We start from the raw sequence: 21455 nt of genomic DNA, 5'->3' as shown, positions 1-21455 counted from the left end.
GGGAACCACTGCTGTAGTACTTCTAGTAGTTATGGAAGCACCAGCAAATTAATGCAATAGGTATCAGGATACCTACTCACTGTGCAAGTCTGTCTCAAGCTTAAGAATAAAAACAGAGAACTCTTGTGCACTGTTTGTGGGAATGCAAATTGGTGCAGTCACTATGGAAAACAGTATAGAGGTTCCTTAAAATGTTAGATGATAAAAAGACAACAAAGAATTGTGGCAGATAGAATGTGATTAATAAATTATAATACTTGTAATTAGGTTGAACCACTTGAAATGTTTGATACTTAATTATTTTTGTTCTATCAAATGGCAATTCCACATGGCTTAGCCTATTGTTGCAAAGAAACTGAGAGCACAGTGGTTAAGAACCGGGATGTTTGGGCTAGAGTCCTACTTCTGTGACTGATTAGCAAGTCACAGAACTTTTCTAATTCAGTTTCTTAGCTACAAAATTTAAAATATCTACTCCATAGGATGGATGAAAGATTAAATAAATTAATCAACACAAAACTTTTAGATTAATGCCTGATACTTAGTTCTCAATGAATGTAATCTGTTATTGATATTAATAACTAGAGGCCCAGTGCAAGAAATTTGTGCACGGGGGTGTGTCCCTCAACCCAGCCTGCAATGACACCAGGGTCCCATGCGCCCCGGCCAGCCTCTGGCCAGAGGCCCACCCTTCTTCCCTCCACAGGCTGGGGTGTGCGGGATGCTGGGGCGCATCGCTGGGGCGATGCCACCAGCGTCCAGCGCCCCGGCCACTATGGGCGCCGCCATCTTTGCGACGGAGTTACAGTTAATTTGCATATTACCCTTTTATTAGATAGGATGAAATGAAGAAGGGACATTTGAAAATCTCTGAACTTAATTCCAACACCCAATTCTATGCTGTTTTGGATGGTGTTGATAAAAGAGGATTATACAGTGGCCACTTAGCTGTATAAAACAAAGAGGTTAAACATTACATGCTAAAATACTGTAGAATCTGGAGTTATTTAAATAAAAATGTCTCATATTTCCTTAATAATTTGTCTGAGACAAGTCTGAAACAACTGGAATACTGAAAATATGTTATGTTAGGGATAAATCAGTACTTTTCCTTAACTTCTTAAATTACTAAATATCTTTAAATATCATTTCACATAAGATGAAAAGCTAGAGGTCCATTAAGTATATAATTTAATAGGTTCTTGCATAGGTTCATAGAGTTGTTCATTGTTAAGAGACTGAATATTGGACGGACAGGATGAACAGATCAAAATGGTAACAAACCCACTAATTCAGTGGCTGATAGTGAGTACATCACTTCAACCTCATTTTTCTATTTGTGAAAATGAGGAAGAAATCTAAGATATTAAAGCTCTCTCCTAAATTAGACTATGAGTCTCTATTTTAAACAGATTAAGAATATAATGATGGTATCAAAGTAATATAAACTATTTCACCTGTTAATAAATAGAAGTAAATTGTTTTCAAACAACAGAATATTGAAAAATAAAAGGAAACAAAAAATACACTTAGTTAAAACTATCCCAAATTTAAACAAGAGTACTCTGTGCAATAAAGGGGGAAAAGTTAATGATCAAGCCTTTTCTGAAATTGATAGAAGGCATGTATTCCTTCTCAGCAGAATTAAAGCTGCCTAGGCCAGCAGTGAAAACAATACTGACTTAAAATACGAGGTCCATTGGTCCATAGACTCCATTCTCTGACCTTAAGAAACTTACATGACATCAGATTTCTGTCTCTGAAATATGTTAATTATGATATAACTTCTAGGTCTCTTGAGAGGGTAAATTAGTTAATGTTTCTAAGTCACTTAAAGGATAATGATTGACCAGAGAAAGATCACCATTGTGAAATCAGAAAAACAAAACAAAACACTAAATGCTCAAGACATTCCTCTAATTAACATAGGTATCTCAATTAGAGCTTTAAAAAAGAAAAAAAGATCTTCATAACCATGTAAAAGATCTAAAATAATAATTGCAAGACAAAGCAAAAAAAAATTTACATTCTCATTATGGCATTATAAGGATAACTAGGTTAAAAGTGAATAGTCCATACACATATGTTAGTTTTGGGGGAAAGATATAAAACCAAGACATATTGAATCTGGTACCATAAAACTCATTCTCTTCTCAAATTAAAATATTTATATCAATTAAATGATATCCTTTAATTGTTAAAATGTCAGAAATACAACTCAAATAGGTGAATATAAATGTGAAGGTTTCTATTGGAAGTATTCTCAGTTAAACTGCTTTGATATTTCAAAAAATTTAAGAAACTAATTTTTTAGAGTTGGTCACAACATATTAGTTCTTCCATTAAAGTACGAGCAACTACATTTTCCAATACTTGAAAATAAATAAATCTCAAAAACAGATTTAATCTTAAGTAATCAATGGAGTCCTTTATTTAAAAAGTAATGTTACCCCAATAAATGGAATTTTTAAAATAGTTGCTATAGGAAGATGGAAGAAGTTACTGTTTGGTTTTTTCATTTGTTTGAATATTGTTTTGGCTTTCCTCAAAGGACTGTTTTTCCCTCTTAGATAATTATAAGATTCCAATATTCACAGCATGTCATAATTAAACATCTTCTAGGAAGTACACAGTCTGATTAGCACATTAACTCAGGCATAAACCAGCCGTGACCAAGTTGCCTCCAGGACAGGGTCAAATCAGTCTGGGAAAACAATCATGATAAAACTTCTACAAAGACATATTAATTCCAATATTATTTTATCTTCCATCATGTAAGATCTTCTTTTCCCTGTCAGTTCTTTTTTTTTTTTTTTTAAACTACATTTGCATTGATTTTAGGGAGGAAGGGAGAGGGAGAGATAGAAACATCAATGATGAGAGAGAATCATTGATCAGCTGCCTCCTGCACACCCTTCACCAGGGATTGAGCCTGCAACCCAGGCATGTGCCCTGACCTGGAATCGAACAGTGACCTCTGGGTCGAATCAAGCACTGAGCCACACCATCTGGACTCCTTGTCAGTTCTTACTCTTTAATTTTGGTTAGAACAGTCTCTTAGCCCCCTAGTAATAAAAATGGATACCTCAGTTCTGAAAATTAAATACCTTTACCTTCATTCTTCAAAGGCTTCCATCATCAGATTAGGGAAAAGTCAGAGATGTTTTTATAGTTACACTAGTGGTCCGGTGCACGAAACTCATGTATGGGGCGGGGTGGTTCCCTCAGCCCAGCCTGCACCCTCTCCAATCGGGGACCCCTTGAGGGATTTTCGTCTGCTGGTTTAGGCCCAATCCTTGTGCGATCGGGCCTAAACCGGCAGTCGGACATCTCTCTCACAATCTGGGACCGCTGGCTCCTAACCACTCACTGGACTGCCTGTCTGATTGCCCCTAACTGCCTCTGCCTGCCTGCCTGCCTGATCGCCCCTAACTGCCCTCCCCTGCTGGCCTGATCTTGGCCCCAAATGCCTCTGCCTGCCTGATCACCCCCAACTGCCCTCCCCTGCTGGCCTGATCTCGCCCCCAACAGCCCTCCCCTGCAGGCCTGATCTTGCCCCCAACTGCCCTCCCTTGCTGGCCTTATCTCGCCCCCAACTGCCCTCCCCTGCCGCCCTGGTTGCCCCCAACTGCCCTCCCTTGCTGGCCTGATTTTGACCCTAACTGTTCTCCCCTGCCAGCCTGATCACCCCTAACTGCCTCTGCCTGCCTGATTGCCCCTAACTGCCCTCCCCTGCCGGCCTGATCTCACCCCCAACTGCCTCCCCTGCTGGCCTGATCTTGCCCCCAACAGCCCTCCCCTGCAGACCTGATCTTCCCCCAACTGCCCTCCCTTGTTGGCCTGATCTTGCCCCCAACTGCCCACCCCTGCCAGCCTGATCTTGTCCCCAACTGCTCTCCCCTGCCGGCCTGATTGCCCCTAACTGCCTCTGCCTTCCTGATTGCCCCTAACTGCCCTCCCCTGCCGGCCTGATCTCGCCCCCAAATGCCCTCCTCTGCCGGCCTGATCGCCCCTAACTGCCTCTGCCTGCCTGATTGCCCCTAACTGCCCTCCCCTGCCTGCCTGATTGCCCCTAACTGCCCTCCCCTGCTGGCCTGATCTAGCCCCCAACTGCCCTCCATGCCAGCCTGATCTCACTTCCAACTGCCTTCCACTGCTGGCCTGATCTCGCCCCCAACTGCCCTCTCTGCCTCAGCCCCCACCACCATGGCTTTGTCCAGAAGGAAATTGGACGTCCGGAAGATGGCTGGTTGACCTGGTCTTTAGCATATTACCCTTTTATTAGTATAGATAGATTATATAGGATAGGATTGCTTAAATGGGGGGAGGGCATTTGGGGGCGAGATCAAGTTGCAGGGGAGGGCAGTTTCGTTTTTAGCAGGAGGAGATGCTTTTGGCAGACAAAAACACATAACCCCTATATTCGGACTGATAGCCAGCCATATGCACTATACTGCCAAACTAGTCATTAAAAAATTAAACCACTTTCTTACACCTTACACCAAACAGCTGTTGCCCTTAAAACCCCTCCTCAGCCCCCACCTTAGGTTCTGCCTTTGCAGTTCACCCAGATTAGGTTCTGATTGGTCGGTTTCTATGCCAGTCAGCGTCAAAAGCTCTAACCTCCTAGGCAACCATTGGCTCCTCACAGTTCACCCAGATTTTGTTCTGATTGGTCGGTTTCTATGCCAGTCAGTCTTTGGTCGTTTTGGACATTATGGACCCTGGGTTTTTATATATTAGAATATCAATAATTAAAGCCCACAACTTATCCTCCAATATCAGCTCCTATTTTGAAGAGGGGGAGCAAGAGGACTACCTATATTCTGATGTCTTTTTATTGAACTGATTGATGGCTTGGTGTAGAGCCACCAAGGAACTAAATTTTTAATATTATAAATGTTATTGACATAAATTAAAATTTAAAAACTTATAATCATTTGTGTTACTTGAAAAGCTTTAAATAGGTTTTGAACAACTTGATTATGGGAATCCACTATATCATCTGTAAAAGTTTCTGATTTCTAAACATCGGTCAAGTATTTCTGATGAAAATTTAGTGACTGAACTGTGACGGGCATATGTGTAAAGCTATATTTCAAAGAATTAACAAACAAAAATAATATAACAAACAAAAATAATATAAAATATCTCATTAACAATTTTTTGTCAAATATTGATCACATGTTGAGTACTTCAATTTATTATACTACTTTGGATATATTATTAGAAATAAAATATATTCTTAAAGTTAATGCCACTGGCTTCTTACTTTTTAAATGTCCTACTAGGAAGTTTTAAGTTACTTATGACTCATGCTATATTTCTATTGGGCAGCCCTAATAAAGAATAATAATACTAACCAGTGGCATAAGTATCTGAGATGGGCCAGTGAAGTGGTTTAGAAAATCTGTGTAGTATGAGAAAGAAGCAAAAGGCCAGACAGCAGTTCATTCAAATCTGAGGGACTTGAGCAAGCCATTCTGTTTCCTTAGCCTGTATTTCTCCATGTGTAAAATGGGGAGAATAGTTTCCTGGCTCAAACTAAATATTTATAAAGTGCCCGGTTTATCATCGGTTTAAATAAATTACTAAGAATTACCCACTTCTCAATGTCAGTGAATACTGCCACTGACACATACTTTGTGAGACTTAGAACGGAAACACTACAGAAATCCTCTGCATGAGCTTATGGGCAGGCTGAAGTCTTGATTAGTGAAAAGTAAAACCTGTCATCGGTTGGTCCCTCTGGCCAAGCAGATCTTTCAGGGCACTTTGCAGCTAGCTGCCAAGCAGAAGCAACTTTTCTTAGGCACTACTAGCCTGTCTGACAGCTTCACCCACTTCCCTCTAGCAGATATTATCTTTGGTACTTGAAAGAGTCAGTCATTTTAATCCAGACAAGTATAAATGATAAATCAAGAAAACTTCACCCACTTGAGAGATTAGCAAATATTTCACAGTGAACCACCAATGTTTCTTTAATGAATGGAAGAACTGATCAAGGACTGCAGCAAGGTCCGCTGCCTCCATTGAATGCATTGTACTGGGCCACCCAACTCCCACTTACCCCCAACATCTGGTGGAGGTAGTGGTACTCTGGCCCTTGGTTGTACTGCAGGAAGGTTTTCCAGAAAAGCAGGACGTTCAGGGCCAGCCAGATCAGCTACATCATACAAAAGGAGAGAGAAAACAAAAAGTAAACATAACCTGATGAAGGGAAACCTTAAGGACATTCCTTGGACACAATACTTTCAATGGAACCTCAATTAGTAACTGCGGAAAGCAATCTGAAAACCACTCCAAGAAAAACACATCTGACCTCACTCAGCCCCTGCACCTAAGAGGAAGCATTTGGGCTGTCAACAGGTCTCCTGAATGATCTGCAGACATCCCTTGCAGGACAAAAAAACGGGACTCGGAAATGAGTGATATCACCAGGTCCCCAGCGATGTGTATTGTTAAAACACACCATCAAGCAGAAGCATTCTGGGCAGAGAGCAAAGGAGGGACGATGTTTAAAGGGTTAACAAAGAGCTGAGTTCATTAAAGTGATCCCTTCTCCCTTCCTCCACAGCCGCTCTCCCCTCGGGGTAGAGGAAAGGTCTCCGGCTTTTGGAGAAAGGGTGGCATCTTTATGATCTCCAGGTAGTAACCGCGGCAAGTTTTCTGAGTTGAGAATGTTCGAATCCGAGGCAAAACTTCCACTTCCAGCCTCCCACCCGCGCACGCTCGAAGAATGAATCAAAATCTCTCCACGAGAGACAAAACGCGGGGACAGCCTGCCCGCCATCCTACCAGGCAGAGGTGTTTAACCCCTTCGTTGTCCAGCCAGCTCCTCCAGGACACAGCCATGCCGCCCCGCTGCGCCGAGCTCGCCGCCCGCCGGCCCGGGAAGGAGCGGCGGCGGCCGGGGCCGTGGGTACAGGAGCGCGGGCGGGGGCGGGCCGGGCCGGAGGCGGAGGGCGGTGGTCAAAGACCGAGTGGAAGCGCGAGGCCGGCGCGGAGCCAGCCCGGGCGGGGTCTGCGCCCCGAGCCGGGTCTTCCGGGCGCCGCGGCTCCGGCTCCAGACGCAGCGGGTCTGCGCGGGCCACTCGGCGGCCCCGGCCCCGGCCCCGGCCCCGCTCCGAGCGCGCGCTCCCCGGCCCGCCGCTCGGCCCCTTTGTCTGTGGCTGCTGCTGCTCAGGGTGTCCCGGCTGGGAGCTGGGAGCTGGGAGCTGGAGGCGGCCCGCAGCCCAGCCTGCCCAGTTCTGAAAGACAAGATGCGGAGACAGATAGTCCTCCTTAACGTGGGGACCTGGCCTGCCTTCTCCTGCACACACACACCTACTTCTTTTTGACAGGTCGTTTTCCAACAAAGTTCAACTCAAAGAGCCTTGGTAACGACATTAAGGACGGAAAAAGTCTTTTGTGTACTTAGCGTCCCCCTTCTCCCGCCCACGCTCAACAACTCAAACCTAAAGCCTCTCTCCACCCTTCTCTTCTCTGTCCCCCATCCCTACTCCAACCCACAGGGATGCAATGCTTTTAAGAAAATTCTGAATTAAAAAAAAAAAAAAATCAGAGCATGGATGGTTAAAGCGGATGTGATTCTCAGGGGCTTTAGGGGAGCTCAGATTTACTCTATTTAGGTGTTTACATTTTACTACCTAGTATCAGAGTTACTTTAGTAACAGGAATCCTCTCAAACTTGTATCAGACAGCGGCCAGGTGAGGGGTGAGAAGAGTGTGGATTGACACAGGGTATCTGTCTTACACTGCATATCAGTGTTAGGGAAGAGGAAGAAAGCATTCATTTAGAAGAATACCTGGTGAAAAATAAGTGTTCAATAAATGTCTGTTACATCGGGAACTTCCCGACATGGTCCAGTAACAAGTGGTGGAAGGAGTAAACCATTCGTAGCCTAATCCCATGGCTTTCGAGCGTTTTTCTTTTTTTAAACAAAATACATTTTATAACACATGCATAATATAAAATTGAAACTAAATTTTCACAAAATCCTACTTCCTTTGCCAAATGCAATGTGCTTATCTCATGTAATTCCATGAACTGATTAATGACTGATTTAATTCAAAACTTGAATGATCCATATCAAATCCTAGTTACATTTTACCAAGTTCTCTTTCTAATAGTAGGTCCTCTCTTTTTGATATAGGGCTTTCTTGTGTCATACATAATTAAATCCTGAAAACTGCCTCAAATCTTCCTGGAGTAAGAGAGTATATTATTTGTAAATAGCATTCTGCTCTTATTAAGCAAGGGCCAGAAAAACAACACACACAGAACCCAAGAGGTATCACCACTGGAGGAAATTCTGGGACACACTGGTGCTCCTCAAATTATACCCCTGAGTAACCATTCAGGGCCATAATTTCAATAGATAGGAGGTGGGAGGGTCTACAAAATGGGTTGGTTCTTGTCATGAGTTGAGAGGAGTGAAGCAATTGAAGAATAGAATAAAAGACAATTTTAAAATGTCACCTACTGCTGAAACCGGTTTAGCTCAGTGGATAGAGCATCGGCCTGCGGACTCAAGGGTCCCAGGTTCGATTCCAGTCAAGGACATATACCTTGGTTGCGGGCACATCCCCAGTGGGGGGTGTGTAGGAGGCAGCTGATCGATGTTTTCTCTCTCATCGATGTTTCTGACTCTATCTCTCTCCCTTCCTCTCTGTAAAAAATCAATAAAATATATTAAAAAAACCCAAAACACCCTTATTTAAAAAAAAAAAAAATGTCACCTACTTCCAGGATAAAGGAAATAAAAAGAATCTAGTTCTTACTGTATACAAAGTGTCAGGCCCTGTCCTTGTTACTTCATATACAAAATCTCACTTAATTCTCACCATAGCAGCTTTAAAGATAAGGAAACTGAAGCTAAAAGAGATTAAGGAACTTTCTTGAGGAGGTAGGGAAAAGGGGGAGATGTTGGTCAAAGGGTACAAACTTCCAGTTATAAAATGAAGAAGTTCAGCAAATCTAATGTACAGCACGGTGATTATAGATAACTGTATTATATACTTGAAAATTGTGAAGAGAGTACAGTAGATCCCCCATGTTCTCATCACAAAAAAGCAATGGTGACAATATGAGATGATGGAAGTGTTAACTAAAGCTAGAATGGCAATCATTTCACCAAATATGTGTATCAAGTATTGAGTCAGCACAATGTTGCATGTCAATAATCTCAATAACGCTGGAAAAAATATTATGTTCACTAGAATAATAATATTGCAATAAAGATGAAAAAATAAATAGAGAAAGACACTTGCCTGAAATGATAAAAGAGTATTTGCTTGTATCTCAAACAACCCCAAACAGATACTTTTGTGAAACCCTTTTGTCAAATGACAGAATGCTAGACAAATGTTGATTTGTTATACGTATCCCTATTATTTTATAGGAGGTCTGTAAGAGGGGCGCAGGATCCGACTGTTTCTGTTGCCTTACAAGGAAACAATACTGGAAGGTATCCCCAGGAGACAGAGCTATTGCCTTGTTAGATAGGCACTCTCATTATGGAGTTTCTTTCCAATATGATGTTCTGTAGGCCAGATGGTATAGTGCAAGTAGTTAACGCTGTCTTTCCCAAGATGGGAAGGCCTGTCCATGAACGCAATGAGGAGAGAGCTCTGCAGCTATATCAGTATTCCAAAACACATAATGAAAAATATCACAATTTTGTCCGGAAAAAAACTTTGTAGGAAAAACAAAATCAAATGACAAATACCTTTCTCTTGGTTGAAATAATGGTACGAGAATAGTAATCATCCTATGCTGCTGATCAACTCTCTTTGGCAGTGAGAGATGTTCTTAATCTATTGCTTATCGCTTAATAAACACAGAAGCTTTCTGTTTTTGGTAGACAGTGTCCTTCCACGCATGAAATCCACGAGGAAAAAAAATGATGTTTGTCTGCTTTTATTACTATGCTTCTTTATTTGTCAGCTCAGAAACATCTCTTTCTCATGAAGCTTTTTCTAAGCCACCTCTCCTCCATCTCACACAGAATCTTCCTGTCACCTCTGCATTCTTCAGTGTGTCCAAAAGACACTACACACATGATTACTACAGAACAGGAGTTCCTCCGCCTGGAGCCGGCAGAGCCACACACCGAACGTGAAGAAATGCAGTGGAGAAATACTGGCTATTTTATTATGAATGGTGCTACTCCGGAGGGCAGGAGGCTTACACTCCAAAGCCCAAACTCCCAGATGGATGGTGTAGGTTACAGATTATATAGGGCAAAATCACAAGGGTTTCAGGGTCGTGATGGGAGCTGATGGGTCAGAGGTGACATAAAAGTGTAATAATCATCTCTTCAGGTCTTGGAGACAATTCTGAGGTCTTTTCTGGGTCCCTCTGCCCCACTTCCTGAGAAAGTAGCCAGGTCATCATTCCACATTAGGGCCCAGTAGTTGAAACATAACTTAGGCCAAGATGTTATCTTTAGCCTGCCAATGATCTGCACTAAATGGCCCTTAGTCTAGGTACCAGCTGTTGTCTCCTGCTGGGAATGGAGTGTGTGGGGGGGGAAGGGGGCACGGGGGGGGGGGGTAGTTACTGACTATCCAGGGAAAGGCTAGGTCTCTGAGGGACATAGGTGTCCCCCCAAAATGTATACATACAATGTCTATAGATTCTATTACACTTTGAAAATGAAATGTATTTTAACAGTGTCTTTATAATTATTCAAAGTGTAGATACATTTTGGGGGGCACACTCCCTCTTAGGGTGTGTGAGAGAGAGAGAGATGATTTCTAGACCTTAGGTTTAAAGTCATAAGGACCCTCCCTCGTTTTTACCATCACTACTGCATTTTTCACATAATAATTTAATTGTACTATACGTGCATCTACTTTCCCTCATCAACTGATCTCCTCAAGGACAAGGATCCTGCCTTATTCAATTTTAATCCAGGATCTAGGCCAATGATTGATACATAGCAAGAATTTACAGAATGTTTATTAAATGAATGAATAGTATATTGCCCTCTTTCTGTGCCTCTTACACTCTAGTTTCTTAAGTGTAACTTTCCAGGAATGTAAGAAAAGTTTCTTCTTAGCTTGATAACACTTACCTAGCAGAAAAGGACCCCTTGATATGATGTCACCTACAGCACAGGTCACAGGATAAGCATTTGAGACAAGTGGGAACCTATGCTAGTTTCCTGCGGCTGCTGTAACTAATTATCACCGAGTGACTTAAAACAACAAAAATGCATTCTCTCACTGTTCTGGAGGCCAGAAGCCTGAAATCAGACCTCTGGCTCAAAATCAAGGTGGACAGGGCCACACTCCCTCCTGAGAGTCTAAGGGAGAATCTGTGCCTTGCCTCTTCCCGATCCTGGGGCTGCTGGCATACCTTGGCTTGTGGCTACATCACCTCAGTGGTCGTACTGCCTTCTCCTCTTCTGTCTGTATGCACATCAAACCACCAGCTGCCTCTTTCTTATAAGGACACTTGTGATTGACTGCATTAGGGTCCACCCAGATGATCCAAGATAATCTCCCCAGGTCAAGATCCTTATCTTAATCACACCTACAAAAAAACTCTTTTCCTTATAAACTAGCATTTACAGGTTCCTGGGAATAGGAACTGATATATTTGGGTGGTCATTTATGCAGCCTACTACAGCCTCTAAATTGACTTAACTGATGTTAACTTTCTCTCCATGATTAGACATGCCAGCCTTAGAGTAGGATTTTTTAGAAAATAAAAAATAATGTAATCTTGCCATTTGCGACAACATAGATGGACCTCGAGGATATTAGGCCAAGTCAGACAGAGAGAGACAAACACTGTGGGATTTCACACATGTGGAATCTTAAAAAGTGAAACAGAAACAGACTCATAGGTACAGAGAACAAACTAATGGTTGCCAGAGGAGGTAGCAGGATGGGTGGAAAAGGTGAAGGGGAACAAGAGGTACAAACTTGCAGTTATAAAATGAACAAGTCAGGGGAAGGAATATGTAGCAAAGGGAATATAGTCAGTAACATCATAATAACTTTGTCTGATGACAGATGGTTACTAGACATGTTATGGTGATTGCATCGTAAGGGATAAGCATGTAGAATCACTATGTTGTACACCTGAAACTAATAGGATATTGTACATCAGCTGTACTTCAATAAAAAGAAAAGAAATAAGAGTTAGGACTCCGAGTTAGCGTTTCTGTTAAGAAGTCAAAAAGTATAGACTGTTACCAGGGAGACCGTGAGATCTCCGTTCTCGTCTTCTTGAAGGAAAGATTTCAATCAAGAGACAAAGTATGGCAAAGTAAGTAAGAACTGATTGGCCACAATAAAAAAAAAATACTGAAACAAGGAAGGTGCACAGAAGGAGTAAGAGGAGAGCCTAGGCTGGGCTGCTCTGGCTCACTGAGAAGTCAAAGAAAAGGGGCCCCTGGAGACAGGTTTAGGGTTTAGCCGGGGATGAGCCGCCACTGCCCATTGCTCCCCTGGTTTCAAGCCTTATGGGGCCCCTGAGAGGAAAGAAGGGAGAAAGGGAACTCATTGGCATGCTCCACCGGGAAGAGTACACACTGGGTCCCTCATTCTGAGCATAGTACTCTCTCTTGCGAGCTGAAATCTTAGGGGAGGTCTCAGGGAAGCGTATTAATAGAATATTCCTCAGCTGTCCAGGTGCGCTCTGTCAGGGTCCTGGTCTCCACTGATTGGTCAGCACCAGGGCGGGGAGTCATTAGTCAATGCATCCGGTCCTGAGGCAGCTATGGTGTCACTTGTCTAGTTTTGCTGCTTTTCTGGGCCTGGAGCTGAAATACAACTGAGGTCTAGATGTTTTCTTTAGGGAGGAAAAGGTCAGGGGGGGTCCAAACTGCATGACCAGTGTTATTGCTAGGGAAGGGTTGGTTACCCTGGCAGGAAAATTCTTGTTTTCCCAGTTTTGCCCCTTGGTAGGCATCCAGGGCAGAAAGCCTGAGTTCTGTACCTAGCCTATAGTCCTTGCTCTGCTCATGTCTAACTGTCTATAACAGAACCATGCCTGTTAAGACTCAGTAAGATTTCTTAAGCTTTGTGACTTGACTGGAGTTTATTATCTTTATTATCTGATATCTGATTATCAGAAGTGGTTAGTATTGAACTAAAAAAATGAATCTGTATGTTTTTCTTACAAACAGAAAGGAGGAAAATAGGAAGACTGTCCCAGTATCCAGCAAACCAGTGGAGTACACAGAGAATCCTAGAGGTCTAGGAACTAGCAGCTACATTAAAGAGAAAAGGAAGCCTGGCCAGGTGGCTCAGTGGTTGCAGCATCATGCAGTACACCACTAAAGAGGCTGCAGTTCCATCCCAGTCGGGGTGCATATAGGAGGCAACCAGATGTTTCTCTTTCACATCCATGTCTCTCTCTCTTCCTGTTTCTCTAAAGTCAATAAAGAACATATCCCTCTGGTGAGGATTTAAAAAAGGGAAAGTGAGAGAAAAGGAAACTGCAGCAAGTCCCTGAGATCTTTGACTGGAAAGGGGGCTGGCCCCCCAGGGGAACAGTGAGAAATGGCCCAAAGACAAGTTCCAGATAGTGACTCACTGTCAGTTCTATACAAAATCATTCAGGAATGTCTACCATGTACTCACACAGTTAGGTCAGCTCCTTGAGAAATACTAAGCAGCTGGAAAGGCTCTTATGCCCTCAAGTATCAGATACTATGTTGGAAAATAATGCTTACAAAAGTGAAGACAATTTAAGAATGCCAGAATAAAGACTCTGGATAAAAGTTTCTTGAATAAAACTGACTATGATGAACTTTTGTTCAGAATTGTCTTGAACAGAACACTTTTCCAAACTTCTGGATTTAATAGACCAATAAAATTTCAAAAAGAAAAAAAAAAAAATGAAACCCAACATAGACTATCCTACCCAAATTTTTCTGCAAGTAAAGAAAAAATTTTAAATGAAAACCAAAAATTACATACACGGCATATTTATTAAAGAAAATTCATTTTTATAAAAAAATTATAAATACTGACCACTTATGGTTTCCATAGGAATTCATCTCTCTCTCTCTCTCTCTCTCTCTCTCTCTCTCTCTCTCTCTCTCTTTATATTATACAACGTACATATAATAAAAATATAGACTTTTTATTATTCAATCCTCAAATCTCTTCTATGGCCTTCTAGAAGAGTCATTCTTATCTTTACCCTACTTTCACACACGAGACATGAGGAAACTGGGGACAGAGAGAATAACTAACTTGCCCAAGCCACCAAGGCATTAAGCAGTAATGCCCAGAAGCCAGTACCCCGGCTCCCTCCTCTCCCCATGTAGTCATTTCGGAACTAGGGCCGCCATGTGTTCGGAGCTGTAATCCTTTAGACCTCACATGGAGCTGTAGTTTTCGACTCTCTCCAATCATCCGAAGTGTGTAGGGATGTACCAGCGGGCTTTTGTACTGTCAAAGCAGCGCATATCCTCAAAGACTATCCTGTCTATTGTTCATGATACTATTTGTTCTTTTTACTGTAAGGCATTTTCATTAACAGAATAATTCTAGGATGTTTGTGTTATTGTATTGTTCTTAAAATTTGAACTAGAAGTATTCCGGAAGTTTGTTCCTGCCCAGCCAGTGTGCCTCAGTGGTTGAGTGTCTGGCTATGAACCAGGAGGTCACACAATTCAATTCCCAGTCAGGGCACATGCCCAGGTTGCAGGGTCAATCCCCAGTGTGGGGTGTACAGGAGGCAGTCGATCAATGATTCTCTCTCATCACTGATATTTCTATCTCCCTCTCCCTTCCTCTCTGAAATCAATAAACATATATATTTTTAAAAATAGTATATTCTTAACACCTGCACCCATGTTTCTAGTTGCCTCCTCAGATAGCTTTGAAATATTGAGGAAATAAGATTGAACTTCTTCCTTCATCTCACTTCACTTTCTGAGCATAAAAAAAAATTGTAACTATTAAAATTCATGTTAAATGATATAAAGTTTAGAATCATAAAAACATCAGAATAAAACAGGTTTTGGAGAGCACTAAAAATTTCACTTAATTGATTAGAGTGGAAGCTGGAGCCCTTTTCTCAGTCCTTTTTCATCAACCTCTCTCCTCCCATCCCTCCTCCCCCCACTCCCCGCCATACCACTAGGCCTTTGCACAGCCTGGTAGCTTGCATTTATATATTCATTCATGAGCTTATTTGATTGTCAATCTCTGTTATAAAATGGGAACACCCCAAGATAGTACATGTCTGAATTTGCTTATTTTTATTTCTTCAGAGACAGGGCTAGGGCTTGGAACCTGAGTAAGAGCTCAGTATTTATTTTGAATTAAAGAAATGAAAGCCAGGAGGAAAAGATTTCCCAACTTCTCCTCCAATAATATTTAAACACTGATATCCCCTCTTCTACACTGACATGGCATTCCATACCTTAATTATTTTTCTTCCCCAAATAGATCCTGTTTTCTCACATCTTCACCCATGTGTGCATGCTATTCTCGATTCCTGGCACATCCTACCGAGTGATACTCACTTAGTCCCCAAACTCAAGACAAGTATTATTTCCTCTTAAAGGCCCATGTGCATTGTTCCCAGCTGGGTCAGGAACCTCTTGCATGTGAGCATCTATCCACTGTGCAGTTACCAGGCTGCATTTGTTTATGTATTTTCTAAGTTGTTTCTCCAACGAGGCTGTGAGCACATTGAAGACTGGAAACCTTTCTTCATTACCTAAAACCTACCACACAGTTAGTGCTCAAAATATAATTAATTAACAAATTAATAAATGAATGAATGAAAGTCTAGCATGAAATAACAAATCAGGTTATTTTCAAAATGAAAAACTCAACACTCACCAAATCTTATTCTAATTGTTCAGAGTGTAGCAAAGGTTTTAGGTTAAGTTTGATGGAAAACAAGTTCAGGAACATAAGAAGAAAAGAACAAAACTGACTGTTGTCTTGTCTACCTTCTCCTCGATAATTTTCCATGCAATTTAATCTTCAGAAAATCTTTTCCCTAGTCTCCAAGAATTTGGGACTGTACATTTCAAAGTATTTTTTGTTTTTATTCTCATTCTCCCATATTGACTCACTCTTATATTGACACAGCAACTAAAATATTTACATGTACATTTAGAGTTATGTATATAGCCTATGATGAGAAATAATCAATATTTTGGAAAAATGTAGCAAGGTATCAAATGTTAACAAACGAAATGTTCTTATATCTTAGAGTTACATATTTGTGTTTTACAATTGAATCTTTGGGTTAAGAGAAAAAATTGCATCCTAATTACTCTTTGCCTTTTCTCCAAGTTCCATCAAATTTATTTTTCTGGCCCTGCCAGCATGGCTCAGTGGTTGAGCATTGACCTATGAATCAGGAGGTCACAGTTCAATTCCCAGGAGATCACAGTTCAATTTCCGATTAGGGCACATGCTTGGGTTGGAGGCTCAATCCCCAGTGTGGGGCATGCAGGAGGCAGCCCATCAATGATTCTCTCTCATCATTGATATTTCTATCTCTCTTTCCCTCTCCCTTCCTCTTTGAAATCAAGAAAAATATATTTTAAAAAATTATTTTTATGGAGCATCTTTTGAATCAGAAGGCAGCACTATGCCTCCTCTGATCTTTTATACTCCTTAGTTCAAATTTACATATGTTGAATTATTACATGATGACATAATTATTTGCTATACAAATGTCTCTACATCAATGGGATTTCTTTGGAGTGGCAGAGTGTGCAAATCTCTTACTATTCTCTTGTTCATTTTAGTAATAAATCACCCTGAGTTTCAGCTGGATCATAGCTGCCCAGCTAGTGATTACACATTCTAACTCCTCTTGCAGCCAGGAGTAGGCATTGACCATGTTGCTACAAACAGGATGTGAGCAGAAAGGATGTGTACATCTCATTCTATCACAAAAGAAGTTGCTTGCATTCCACATTCTTTTTTTTTTTTTTTTTACTGGCAGAAATAATGATTTTATTGTGTTTAACTGTCTTCTGTTAACCTTGTTGCATATCTTCCAGTTACTAATGAGCTGCTATTGGTAATACTTTTTTTTGTTTGTTTTTCTTTTTTTTAAATTTCTTTATTGATTAAGGTATTACATGTGTCCTTATTCCCCCAATTTCCCCCCCTCAACCCTCCCATTCATGCCCTTACCCCCCTGTTGTCTGTGTCCATTGGTTAGGCTTATATGCATGCATATTAAGTCCTTTGGTTGATCTCTCCCCCTTACCCCCACACTCCCCTACCTTCCCTGAGGTTTGACGTTCTGATCGATGTTTCTCTGTCACATTCTTTTTTCCCCTCCCTTTCCCACAGTTTGGAAATATGCTTCCAACATGAAAGCAAGGTCAATACTTACAATGATAAGAAAGAAATAAGATCTTAAGAATCTGGATGATTTTGTGGGTAAATCATAGCTACCCTCCGGCTTACTTCTTGACTTGTGCAAGAAAGAAATAAAAATTCTGCTTTATTTGAGGCACTACAATTCAGGTTACATATGCTTCACTTGTACTGTATTATTATAGAAATTGGCTCCTGTGAGTGGGATACAGTCATCATAAAGATCAAACTATGAGGCATTAGTATAGTGAGTTGTGAAGCAGGTAGAGAGGACAATACTCAGGCTAGAAAGAGGTCAGTACCTCTTGTCATGGGGCTGAAAAATATATGGTAACTTGGAAACAGACCACATTACTACCAAGGGGTAGCTCTAGGAGAATAGGCTCAAGAAAGCAAGTCAGTTTTTTGTATGTTGGCTGCTACTTGGAATTTTTATCAAAGTGCTGTAAGAGACATGAGATAAAGTTAGACAAGAAGTGACCCTCTTGCAAAAAGAGATGGAAGAGAACATAGTGTTATTAATGCTGAGTTTTGTTGCCTCTGAAATGCAATTTAATGGATTAAAATGCTTTTAGAGGGTTGGAAAGTTGACTTCTTAGATTCTCTAAAGAGTGTGACAAGAGATTGTCATCAGAGCCAGGCTAAAGGCAAAGGTCAGTATAAGATTATTCGGGCCTAAGCCGGCAATCAGACATCCCTCTCACAATCCACGACTGCTGGCTCCTAACTGCTCGCCTGCCTGCCTGCATGATTGCCCCTAACTGTCTCTGCCTGCCAGCCTGATCACCCCCTAACTGCTCCCCTGCCAGCCTGATGGTCCCTAACTGCCCTCCCCTGCTGGCCTGATCGCCCCTAACTGCCCTCTCCTGCCAGTCTGATTGCCCCTAACTGCCTCTGCCTCACCTCGCCCCCGACCCCACACACCGTGGCTTTGTCCAGAAGGACGTCCGGAAGACATCCGATCTAATTAGCATATTATCCTTTTATTAGTATAGATTCTTGGACCATACAAAATTATCAAGTTAAAAACTAGCCTGCTATGTTTGATCAAACATTTAATTAACTCACGCTTAATGCCTTGGCACAGCTAGAACAAATGATCTCTAAGGCCTTATATGGCCCATAGGCCAGATGTTCCCTACCCCTGGTCTACAGGCTTTAAGAAAATTTGTCCAAAAAAGGTATTTGAATGTAGCTATCTACATGGACCTGAATAGAAGCAAACAGACAAAATGGCTGCTAAAGTTTTGAAGGAATTTCATTACCAAAGAAGTCACAAGTCTGGTGTACAAGAGCCTATGTTTGTTAAATTTCTAACATAATAGTTCCCGAAAGTTCCCAAAGAAGAATGAGCTCTTTCTTGCCCCTTCTATTGTGGAAGGTAGACAGAGGAAATCTTCCAAATACACAAAACCAAAGCCACAGGGAAACATGCACAAGGGAGATAAGTGAGAGCTAGGCAGATGAATTAACTAAGGAACTTACTCTACCAGCAGGAAGCTTTCATAGCTCCCACCCAGGAGAATTTAACATGTGCTGTGGACCCAAATCTACTTTGAACTTCACATTCTTTACATTCATGAAAGGATGTTTCTTTCTTTCTTTTTTATTTAAAAATCATTGTGGTAAAATATACATAACTTAGAATCTATCATTTTCACCATTTTTTAATTGTGCAGTTCAGTGGCATTAAGTACATTAACATTGTTTTGCAACCTCAATACATCTATCCAGAACTTTTTCATCTTCCCAAACTGAAATTCTGTACCTATCTATACTAATAAAAGGGTAATATGCTAATTAGACTGGGAGACCTTCCAGACATCCTTCCGGACAAAGCCATGGTGGCGGGGCCAAGGCAGAGGTGATTAGGGGTGATCAGGCCAGGAGGTGAGAGCAGTTGGGGGTGATCAGGCTGGCAGGGGGGCCAGTTGGGGCGAGCAGGCTGGCAGTGGGGGGCAGTGGGAGGCAGTTGGGGGCTATCAGGCCAGAGGGGGAGGGAGCAGTTGGTGGTGAGCAGGCTGGCGGGGGGGGGGGGGGCAGTTGGGGCAAGCAGGTCAGCGGGGGGCGGGCAGTTGGTGCGAGCAGGCTAGCGGGGGGGGGGCAGTTGGGGTGAGCAGGCTGGCAGGCAGAGTGGTTGGGGCGATCAGGCAGGCAGGCAGGTGAGTGGTTAGGAACCAGCTGTCCTGGATTGCGAGAGGGATGTCCCATGGGATTGGGCATAAACCGGCAGTCGGACATCCTCTTAGAGGTCACAGATTGGAGAGGGTGCAGGCTGGGCTGAGGGACACCTCCCCCAACCCCCCCTCCCCCGTGCACAAATTTCATGCACTGGACCACTAGTTAATAATTTCCCATTTCCTCCTCTCCCCAGCCCCTGGAACCCCCATTCTATTTTCTTTCTCTATGAGTTTGAGTATTCTAGAGATCTCATATAAGCAAAATTATATAATATGTATCCTCTTGTATCTGGCTTATTTCTTTTAGCATGTCCTCCAGGTTTATATAGTACTAGAGGCCCGGTGCACGAAATTCGTGCACGGAGGGGGGTTGTCCCTCAGCCCAGCCTGTACCCTCTCCAATCTGGGACCCCTCAAGGGATGTCCGACTGCCCATTTAGGCCCTGGGATCGGGCCTAAACGGGCAGTCGGACATCCCTCTCACAATCCAGGACTGCTGGCTCCCAACTGCTTGCCTGCCTGCCTTCCTGATTGCCCCTAACCGCTTCTGCCTGCCTCTCACAATCCAGGACTGCTGGCTTCCAACTGCTTGCCTGCCTGCCTGCCTTCCTGATTGCCCCTAACCACTTCTCCCTGCCAGCCTGATCACCCCCTAATCACTCTGCTGCCAGCCTGTTTGCCCCCAACTTCCCTCCTCTGCCAGCCTGGTCACCCCTAACTGCCCTCTCCTGCAGGGTTGATCACCTCCAACTGCCCTCCCTTGCAGGCTTGGTCCCTCTCAACTGCCCTCCCTTGCAGGCCAGGTGCCTCCAAACTGCCCTCTCCTGCTGGCCATCTTGTGGTGGCCATCCTGTGTCCACATGGGGGCAGGATCTTTGACCACATGGGGGCAGCTATATTGTGTGTTGCAGTGATGATCAATCTGCATAGTACTCTTTTATTAGAGGCCTGGTACAGGGGTGGGGGCCAGCTGGTTTGCCCTGAAGGGTGTCCCTGATCAGGGTGGGATACCCTTGGGGCGTGGGGCGGCCTGAGCGAGGGGCCTGTGGTGGTTTGCAGGCCGGCCACGCCCCCTGGGAATGCAAGCAGAGGCCCTGGTATCTGGAATTTATTTTCCTTCTACAATTGAAACTTTGTAGCCTGGAGCAGAGCCAAGCCTGGGGCTCCCTCCGAGGCCGGAAGCCATTTGTGTTGAGGTTATAATTGAAACTTTGTTGCCTTAAGTGGGTGGGCCCGGCCAGGGTGTGTGGAAAGCTTTGCTTCCCCTGTTGCCGGCACCAACCCTGGCCTGCTCTCTCAAGCTCCATCCTGCCGCCATTTGTTTGAATTTGTTTACCTTCTATAATTGAAACTTTGTAGCTTGAGTGGAGGCTTAGGCCTGCAATGGCTGGCAGAAAGCTTGGCTTCCTCTGTTACCTAGGAAAACTTGCTCTCTGTGGCTGTAGCCATCTTGGTTTGGGTTAATTTGCATGCTCGCTCTGATTGGATGGTGGGCGTGGCTTGTGGGCGTGGCTTGTGGGTGTGTCGGAGGTATGGTCAATTTGCATATTTGTCTATTATTATATAGGATAAAGTCAGCTCCCTTATAGAAGGTTAGAGTATATTTGTGAGAAAAGATAAGGGTAAACAGATACCTAGGTGGCTAGAAGGCAAAACTGTGATAGAGACTGCTAATTGTCCATGTATATTCATTCTCCTAGTTCACTTAATAATAGAAGCCCCAGAATTTTAACTCATAGAATTATTCAGACAGATATTGCATTTCCTAGCCTACATTTAAGGTAGGAGAGAGATGACAAATTTCTAGACAAATAGTTGTTAGTAGATGTGGTATGTTCAATCTTTTAGTTACATCCATTAAATAGAAAAAAAAATGCTTACATTTCATTTTCTCTCCCTTTCCTCTTTCTCAGAACTAGAACAAAGATGGGCCATTGAACTGTCTTT

The 21455-nt window shown here is 42.7% G+C and overlaps 1 protein-coding gene across 1 annotated transcript in view; it reads right to left on the bottom strand.

Annotated features, from left to right (window-relative positions):
* The window catches only part of NOX4 (NADPH oxidase 4), a 163895-nt gene extending 156853 nt beyond the window's left edge, over positions 1-7042 (bottom strand). The window contains exons 1-2 of the mRNA XM_008153612.3: positions 6799-7042; positions 6071-6166 (exon numbers count right to left, since the gene is read on the bottom strand). Coding sequence (XP_008151834.1) covers positions 6071-6166; positions 6799-6855 — 153 coding nt within the window. The 5' untranslated portion in view covers positions 6856-7042. The remainder of the gene's footprint in view (positions 1-6070; positions 6167-6798) is intronic.
* Between the last annotated feature and the right edge of the window lie 14413 nt (positions 7043-21455).

Source organism: Eptesicus fuscus, chromosome 13 (assembly GCF_027574615.1).
Source record: "Eptesicus fuscus isolate TK198812 chromosome 13, DD_ASM_mEF_20220401, whole genome shotgun sequence".
In the NCBI taxonomy this organism is placed as follows: Eukaryota; Metazoa; Chordata; class Mammalia; order Chiroptera; family Vespertilionidae; genus Eptesicus; species Eptesicus fuscus.
This window is presented reverse-complemented; position numbering and strand designations above follow the sequence as displayed.